Source organism: Urocitellus parryii, unplaced genomic scaffold (assembly GCF_045843805.1).
Source record: "Urocitellus parryii isolate mUroPar1 unplaced genomic scaffold, mUroPar1.hap1 Scaffold_40, whole genome shotgun sequence".
Taxonomy (NCBI): domain Eukaryota; kingdom Metazoa; phylum Chordata; class Mammalia; order Rodentia; family Sciuridae; genus Urocitellus; species Urocitellus parryii.
The window spans coordinates 2611116-2621037 of NW_027553586.1; the positions used below are offsets into that span (position 1 = coordinate 2611116).

At 34.8% G+C, this 9922-nt stretch overlaps 1 protein-coding gene across 1 annotated transcript in view; it reads left to right on the forward strand.

The window, feature by feature from the left end:
- The window catches only part of LOC144252295 (1-phosphatidylinositol 3-phosphate 5-kinase-like), a 31067-nt gene extending 21412 nt beyond the window's left edge, over nt 1–9655 (forward strand). Inside the window, 6 exon segments of the mRNA XM_077794712.1 lie at nt 3616–3754; nt 6039–6196; nt 7331–7442; nt 8793–8877; nt 8880–8939; nt 9477–9655. Of these exon segments, the coding sequence (XP_077650838.1) occupies nt 3616–3754; nt 6039–6196; nt 7331–7442; nt 8793–8877; nt 8880–8939; nt 9477–9655 (733 nt within the window).
- Nucleotides 9656–9922: the final 267 nt, after the last annotated feature.

The window sequence follows — 9922 nt, forward strand, 5'->3', positions numbered from 1 at the left end:
AGACATGGTCTCACTAAATTGCTGAGGCTGACCTTGGACTTGTGATCTTTCTGCCTTAGCCTCTGGAGTTGCTGGGATTATAGGCATATGCAGTTCTGACTAACAGGTGTCAAGCTGAATTAGACACCTTCTAGAGATCCAAGGAAGATGTCAAATAGACAGTTGGATATATGAGTCCAGAATTTAGGGAAGAGGTACAGGCTGGAAATATAAACTTGGGTTTCATTATTATGTGAATGGTATTTAAGGTTATAAACCTGGATGGGGATCGTCAGCAGAGTGAGTGTGAAAAGAGGAGATAGGACCAAGGACTGAGATTGGGGAAGTGAAGAGGACCCAATAAAGAAGGAGATGGAGGGGCCAACCAGGCCAGGTGTGTTTGCCTTACTAGACAAGTGAAGAAAGGTTTTCATGGAATTAAAATGCTGAAATGTTAAGTAAGATGAGTTAAAGCATACTAGGTAATTTCAGTGGGTTGGTTGGGGTTTAAAATAGGATGGAGGAATAATTGGAAATGGGAGTTTTGCTATAAAGAGAAGGAAGGAAATACAGCAGAGGGATGTGGAAAGTTTTTAAAAAATAAGATAAATTGTAGTATTCCTGTGGGCATGTACTCAAAGAGATAGCTGTGTTTACAATATATCTTCATGTGTTTTCAAGTAATTCTAAGATTGATGAAGGTCTTTAGGAGAGATGTAATTTATTCAATGAATGGCAGCCCTATGCTTATAATTTTCATCAGCATTCTTGCCACTAGCATATTCATTAGCGCTTTTGACAACAAAATTAACCAATTTGCTTTTTTCTTACTGCCACTGTAATAGCATAAATGCAGGATGGTTAGAACATTAGACAAAGCAGAATGCATGAACTAATGCTCCAACTGGAAAAGAGATTTTAATTGAGTAAGACATAGTGGCAGTCTTTGAACTGAAAGAATATGCCAAGAAATGCATAGCTGATTATTTTTAAAAATATTGCTTAAAGGTTATTTGATATATTAATCATTAATAGCGACTTTCTGCTAAATCTCTGAATAATTTCTTAAATTATTTAAAAATATTTTTAAATCTTTATATTGGAAAGAAGATGATTTTCATTTGAGACCTAGTTTCTTTTTTTGGTTGGGGGGGGTGGGTTCCAGGAATTGTACTCAGGGGCACTGAACCACTAAGTCACATTCCCAGCCCTATTTTTTGTATTTTATTTGGAGACAGGGTCTACACTGAGTTGTTTAGCACCTCACTTTTTTCTGAGGCTGGCTTTGAACTCATGATCCTCCTGTCTCAGCCTCCTGAGCTGCTGGGATTACAGGAGTGTGCCACTGTACCCGGCTGAAACCTACTTTTGAATGGCAGCCCTCATGCTTATTAACTGAGTTGCCCCAAAATTAACTAAAGCTCTAATTCTGGCTTTCATTATCTATAACATGGAACTATAAATACCTACTCTACAAAATACAGTGAGGATTAAATAAGGTATGTGTGTGTGTGTGTGTTGCCCTAATGAATGGGTTACATAGTATCTAACACAGAGATGCTTCTGCCTTTTATCCTTTGTTTGGAAGCTAAAATTTGGTTTCATTTTTCCTAGGTAGAAGCGAAGTAAATTTTTAGCTACATATTTTTTTTTAAATACCTTGCTTGATGCTGTTGATAATACACTTATAAATCATTTAAGTAAATCATGTATAAGTACTTTTGTCATCAGAAGAAACAAATATTCACTAGTTTTTTTAACTCATGAAATGAAAATTTAATAATAACTGGGGACAATATTTTAAATGTAGGTCTGCTAATAAGAAAAGAGGAATTCTTTTTTTGAACATAACATTTCACTTAGTTGGGGTTCAGAATTGGTGTTCCTTGAGCTATACAAAAACAGGATGGATTTGACCTCTGAACTATAGTTTTTTCCTTCCTGATTTGTAATATTATTTCTATGTTTATTTACCATTTTTTATATTTCTCTATAAAACCCCCTAATTTTTAATATTTTTAACAAGTGTTTATATCTACTTCCTTTGAAATATTACTGATATATAACTATATAATTATTTTTCTGTAATATTTCCATAATTACTTTCTACTTTCTTTTAAACTTACTTCTAAATGATTTTAGACTCACATAGAAATTGCACAGATAGTACAATTTCTGAGTATCTTTCACCTAGTTTTTCCCAATAATGACATTGTACATAATCATCATAACTACTTTTAAAAGTGCCTTTGAGAGCTTATTTGGAGGTTCTAGGAGGGCAATGCAGCTACTAATATACCCTTGACTAAAGAACAGTCCTCCACTATTGGAGAAGGTCATCCTCTTCAATTGAGCACACAGTGGGGAGGACATACAAGAAGTTGTGAGCGGGTAAGGGGGCACCCACCTAGGCAGCCAAATCAGCTGAATCAGCTCTGGCAATCAATGGGTTAACAGATGTCACAGCTGGATTGTCCTCACACCCATAAATGAGATGACATCAAACTAAAAAGCTTCTTCACAGCAAAGGAAACAATCAAAAGCATGAAGAGGGAGCGTATAGAATGGGAGAAAATCTTTGTCACCTGCACCTCAGGGTGTTAATTTCCAGGATATACAAAGAATTCAAAAAAACTTAATACCAAAAAATCAAATAACCCAATTAATAAATGGGCAAAAAACTGAATAGACATTTCACAGAAGAAGAAATATGAATGGTCAACAAATATATGAAAAAAATGTTTAACATCTCCAGCACATTAAAACTACACTGAGAATACAGTAAACTCTAGGAAGAATGGCAGTTATCAAGAATTCAAGTAACAATGAATGTTGTCAAGGGTGTGGGAAAAGGATATACTCCCACATTGATGGTAGAACTGCAAATTGGTGCACACACTCTGGAAAGCAGTGTGAAGATTCCTCAGAAATGGAACCATCATTTGACCCAGTTATTTCACTCCTTGGTTTATACCCAAAGGACTTAAAATCAGCATACTATAGTGACGCAGCTACATTAATGTCTATAGAAGCACAGTTCACAATAGCTAAGTTATGGAGCCGACCTATGTGCTCTTCAACAGATGAATGGATAAAGAAAATATGATACATGTACATAATGGAATATTACTCAGCCATAAAGAAGAATGACTTTATGACATTTGCCAGTAAATGGATTCATCTGGTCACTATCATGCTAATTGAAATAACCTATTCCCCAAAACCAAAGTTCTTTGATATGTGGATGATAAGCCACAACAAGGAGAGAGTAGGGGAAGAATAGAATTTCATTGGATTAGACAAAGGGGAATGAAGGATAGGAAAAAGAAAGACAGTGGAATGAATCTGACATAACTTTATTATATACGTATATGACCATACCACAGTGAATCTCACATTATGTACATCCATAAGAATGGGGTCCTAATTAGAACAAGATATATTCCATGCTTGTATAATTATATCAATATAAATTCTACTGTCTTGTATACATAACTAAAAATAATCAATAAAAAAATGAAATTGCCCTTAACATTGGCAAGTAAGCATTTATTTAAATATGAATGTTTACTGTATTCTATTTATAGATGAATTTACAACTGCTATTTTACTTTTTGTTTGTTTGTTTGTTTCCAGATCAGCCAGCATTACTAACCTGTCATTGGATGGATCTGGTTCTCCTATGGTACCTTCATATGAGACATCTGTCAGTCCCCAGGCTAACCGAACATATGTTAGGACAGAGACCACTGAGGATGAATGCAAAATTCTTCTGGTACTAGTACACTGTCTTTGACCCATTGCTAGTTTTGATCATAAGGATGTCTATTTCATTGATTTTTTTTTAAAGAAACATAAATGAAATAGCATATCAGTTAAACAGAAATGATTAGCTTAACTTTTTACTCAGATCACCTGAGAAACTGGTCAGTATTCTTTCTCTGCTTATTGCTTTAATATTTTTTTACCCCTTTCTTCTGGCAAGATCAGAATTCAGTTTCCTACATAATATAAGAGAGCTTAACTCTTAGGTTAAGCTTGTTGTTTAAAATTTGAAGCATTATTTTTTTAACTTTTTTATAGAGAGAATTTTTTTTAATATTTATTTTTCAGTTTTCGGTGGACACAACATCTTTTATTTTTATGTGGTGCTGAGGATTGAACCCAGCGCCCTGCACATGCCAGGTGAGCGTGTTACCACTTGAGCCACATCCCCAGCCCCCTGAAACAAGTTTCTTATACACATGGAGAAGCCTTTGAGACAGTTTATTCAGTTTATGTGAGATTATATTTAGTTTCTTCCATTTGCTTATATATAAAATCATGTGTTCAATCCACAGAGTGATTCAAAGAAATGAAAGATATGGCTTCTATCCTCAACTTTTAATTCAGGAGGTAGAAATCAAATCAATAGAAATGTTTTTAATGGTAAAATAAATACATATATGTCTTAATACTAAAAAGCATCATGAATGATATAAAATTTAAAAAATTGATCATTAATTAGGGTGTCAGAAAAGGTATTGAGCTCTATGTTTTGAAGGACGAAATGGATTTGGATAAGTAGTAAAGAAAGTGAATCTTATATATAGATGTAAGGAAAGGTATAGAGATAAGAATAAGCATGGCATTTCCATGGAATAAAGTAGGATTTATTAATTGGGAGAAAATTTAAGTTGGAGAGTGTGGGCATTGAGAGTGCAGTTATTTGGGACTACCCAGTGAAAGGCAATGAATTTGGTCACTCAAGTTTAGATTTGAATCTGTAGTTGCTGAGCAATGGATAAAGTTTTTTTTTTTTTTGAAGATTTATCTAGCAGTTGGGTGGTGCTGAAAAGGGTGGAATGAATATGGTGGCATAAAGGCTACCAGGAACAGTTACCTTAGATTATTGTGATTTGCCTGTTGTCACATCTTCTACCGTTATCCAGTTTCCAAAAAAGAAGAATATATTTTGTACTTAACTAGGAGATGGATAATATGTGCCATTGATCCAAAAATATAGTACTTGGGATCATTGATTTTTAACAGAAAAGTCATGCTTGGAATTAGTTCAAGTTGTTCCTCATCTATGCATCATTTATATTAAATCATATAAATTAGTTGCTCTAAATTGGTGAGGCCAATTTGGAAAGCAGTATGGAGATTCCTGGGAAAGCTGGGAAAGGATCCACCATTTGACCCAGCTATTGCCCTTCTCAGACTATTCCCTGAGGATCTTAAAAGAGTGTACTATAGGGATACTGCCGCATCAATGATCATAGCGGCACAACTCACAATAGCTAGACTGTGGAACCAACCTAGATGCCCTTCAATAGATGAATGGATAAAAAAAATATGGCATCTATACACAATGGAGTATTACGCAGCACTAAAAAATGACAAAATCATAGAATTTGCAGGGAAATGGATGGCATTAGAGCAGATTATGCTAAGTGAAGCTAGCCAATCCTTAAAAAACAAATGCCAAATGTCTTCTTTGATATAAAGAGAGCAACTAAGAACAGAACAGGGAGGAAGAGTATGAGGAAAAGATTAATATTAAACAAAGACGAGTGGGGGGAGAGAAAGGGGGAGAGAAGGGAAAGCATATGGAAATGGTAGGAGACCCTCAATGTTACACAAAATTACATATAAGAGGTTGTGAGGGGAAAGGGGGAGGGAAACAAGGGAGAGAATTGAACAACATAGAGGAGGTAGAGAGGGAAGATGGGAGGGGAGGGGAGGGGGGATAGTAGGGGATAGGAAAGGTAGCAGAATACAACAGTCACTAATATGCCATTATGTAAAAGTGTGAGTGTGTAACCAATGTGATTCTGCAATTTGTATTTGGGGTAAAAATGGGAGTTCATAACCCAATTGAGTCAAATGTATGAAAGATGATGTATCATGAGATTTGTAATGTTTTGAACAACCAATAAAAAAAGAATCTTTAAAAAATTAGTTGCTCTAAAGAAATGCAAATCAAAGTTCCTTTTATGAATGTGAAAATCACAGGAAAGCATCTGTACAGGTAAATAGCATTCTTATGAGTAACACTTGCTCTCAATGTATTGCAGGACAGTGTTCAGTTAAAGGACCTGTGGAAAAAAATCTGCCATCACAGTAGTGGAATGGAGTTTCAGGATCACCAGTACTGGCTGAGAACCCATCCCAATTGCATTGTAGGAAAGGAATTGGTTAACTGGCTAATCCGAAATGGTCATATTGCTACCAGGTATTGTGATCTTAAGAAAGAGGTTTTGATATTATTTGTTAATTTATTTTAAATGAGGACACATATTTGAAGATATAGGGATAACATTTCTTTGTAGATTCCCTTTTTTTAATGTATTTGATGGTTTTGGGGAACTAATTAGTCAACCTTCCTTCCATCTGGTTTTCACCAGTAGAGAATAGTTGGAAGGAGCCAAATATGGGGGGGGGTCAAAGTTTATCTTATTAAAAGTAGAAGCATGTGGTAATTCCTCAAACTTAGAACTCTTTAGTAAAGCAAGATTGGAGAACGTAGCTAGATTCTAAGGTTAAAAGATTCTTCTGTTACTGTTCTCCAATCTAGACATTATAACCTGTGTTGAGAATTGGATTTATAAGCCATGTCTGGAGGATTACAAATCAAAAGAATAACAGAAAGGGCCTAAAACCTTTCAAACTAACAAACATATTCCCGTAGGTTTTACAACTTGCTCAGATGAGCTGCTTCTCCTCTTATGAGAAGAAACAAATGTTTAAATAAGAGAAATAACTTTAAACAGGGAAGAACTGGATTCCAATTTTTTGCTATATCTCTTTAGTTTTGTGCCTTTAGTAAAATTATTCAATCTTTTTATGACTTGAGCCCTTTAGTTCCAACATGGGAGAAATATTTTGGTCCTGTGAATGAACTTTGGGAAAGAAATAAATGTTGATTAAGTGTTTTATAAACTGAAATGCTCCATAATAAAATGTTTCTTTCATACACAGATAAACACATACATACATTTTATATCTATATCTGTAATATTTACTGTTGTTTCATCAAGACTGTAAGTTCTTTGTAGGAGGCATGCTGTTTTTAGCATGTTTTTACTCTTCCATTATGGAGAGGGGTGTGTGCATGCATTGAGTATTTCCTGTAATTAAAATAAGGTTTTTAGGACTGCCTTACCATAGGTTCTCATCCTTTACTATGGTATCTAGAGGAATTTTTTAATTTGCATCCAGTCTCCCCAGTCTCTTGTTTTATTCCTTATCTGTCCAAGGATAATTTGAAATTCGAACTCTGAACTGGAAAAAAAAAGATTATGTCTTATACTATAAAATTATTCTGACTGACTTTTAAAATATTTCATGTTTCTTGCTCTTAATTCAGGGCACAAGCTATAGCAATTGGACAAGCAATGGTTGATGGACGTTGGCTGGATTGTGTTAGTCATCATGACCAGCTTTTCAGGGATGAGTATGCACTCTACAGACCACTGCAGGTAATCTTCATTTTTTACTCCTAATGAGAATGTAACAAGCATGTTTTGAAGTCTTTCTTCATCAGTGAGAATAAAAAGTAATTGAATTAACCAAAGAAACTTTTTTTTCTAATAGATTTTCCTTGCTGTTTGAGGAAAGTTACAACTTTTTTTTTTGTATTGAGCTATACCACTAGTCCCAATGCTGTTTTCTCCTTTTTAAATATTTTTTTAATTTTTATTTTATTTTATTTTTTTTAAGTTTTTTTTTTTTTAGAGAGAGAGAGAGAGAGAGAGAGAGAAAGAGAGAGAGAGAGAATTAATATTTATTTTCCATTTCTCGGCGGACACAACATCGTTGTTTGTATGTGGTGCTGAGGATCGAACCCGGGCCGCACGCATGCCAGGTGAGCGCGCTACCGCTTGAGCCACATCCCGAGCCCAAAATATTTTTTTTTTTTAAAGTAAGTTAATAAAGATGAAAACCTGCTATTAGGATTAAATACTTTATTTGGTGTGGTTTTGCTTAAACTTGGCTTAGTTTTATAGTTAACTTATAGTTTGTCATTTAATAGCTTTCAGTTTTACTGTTTATGTTTTTATAACTAAAAGTTGCATGTATAACAAAATGATTGAAAAATGGAAAGTAAATAGAAACAGATTTTGACTCTTTAGTACTATTAAACTGTGCACTGATGATAAAATAATATCTTTTTCTAACTCAAGGGAAATGAAAATTACTTAAAGATAGAAAATTTTAAAAATATTTATATAACCATATATGTATATTTATATATATATAAAGTACATACACACACTAAATATATATGTTGTGTGTGTATGTTTACTAAATAACTTTAAAAATTTTTTTTGAGGTATTAGTGATTAAATGCATGTCTTTCCTGACCCCTGCCAGGCAAGTGTTCTACCATTGAGGCACATCCCTAGCACCTAAAATGAGAAACTCAGTAGTTAGAAATGACCCTGAAGACTGGTGTATATTTGTTAAAGTATGACAGTTATTTTTTCAGGATGTGACCCAGAGTTTGTTTAAGGTTAGACTAGATGCTGTGTAGTCTTTTCTGATAACTAAAGGATGACATAAAACCCTGTAAACTCCATATCAAAGAAATATTGTGTTTGTAACATGCTAACCTAAGACTTCTAGTTAATTAAAATTACAGTTTAACAATGGAATTGCCTGTATGATAATATTTTATAGCTTAGTTCTTGTTAATTTGTTTATTTTTCTAAATAAATTTACTCAGTTATGTTTATAAAAATATTGGGTACAATTTATTTCTTGTGTGATACCCCCAGCATCGTTGACATTGAGGGTCAGTTGCTTGGATCCTGTCTTGATACTTTCAGAGTACAGAATTTTCTGAGACACCTTCTCAGGACAGTGACTCCATGAACTCTGTGGAAGGACACTCTGAGCCATCCTGGTTTAAAGGCATAAGTTTGATGACAGCGACACAGAACAGATAGCTGAAGAAGGTGACGATAATTTGGCTAGTGAGTTTTACTTTCTAACATTTTAGTTTTTATGGATCATTATGTGTGTATGATAAAATGAGTGCATTACTTATTTCGTTGAAAAAAAATCTGCTTTAAAATTTATGGCTTCAACCGGATGTAAACATCTAGTAGCAATCCTTGTCTTAGATACAGTATTTTCTTGAGATACTAACTTGTTAGGCAACGTATGTTTTCAGATTTTACCGTAGTCTATAGTTTGCAGCAGCTTAAAAATAACTCTGAGCAAATAATATCATAGCAGATAACTTTCTCACCTCTTCCCTATGATATCAGACTTTCTTTCTGCAGAACCTCCAATATACTTATTCATTTTAAAAATTGATTTTATATTTAATTTTGTTCAAATTTTATTAAGTCTACACAGAAGTACATGAAAATACTGTATCCATTTTTGTATTGCACATTGGGCTTGTATATTAAAAACATTTTTCTCCTTTCCTCTAATACCCTGATAAAACCCATTTTTACTCCCCTCCTCTCCCTATATTTCTTTCCCCTCCCCAACACTAAAAGATTCTGCCAGTCCTAGCAAGCGCACCTCAGTCAGCAGTTTCCAGTCCACAGTGGACAGTGACTCAACTGCGTCTATCAGCCTGAATGTGGAGCTGGACAACGTGAACTTCCATATCAAGAAGCCCTCCAAGTACCCACATGTGCCCCCTCACCCTGCTGACCAAAAAGGTAGGAGGTAGTCACCATCTGGAATCCAAATAGGCTGGAGAGCTGGGCTCTCATGCCAGCTTGTCCTTCTGGCTTCCTCTGTTCCAGTATGGCTGAGGGGATTTGATGTGGGTTTTATTTCACCCTTTCTCATTTTCCCCACACCTCCTCCCTACATCGTTTTGGTTGGTTCTTTTTGTTTCTTGTTTTCTCCCTCAGTATCACCATGCCCAGTTTAAAGCTTGTAGTCTTTTAAAAGGACCTACATCTGACTGCTTTTCCCATAATGTGCAACTTTC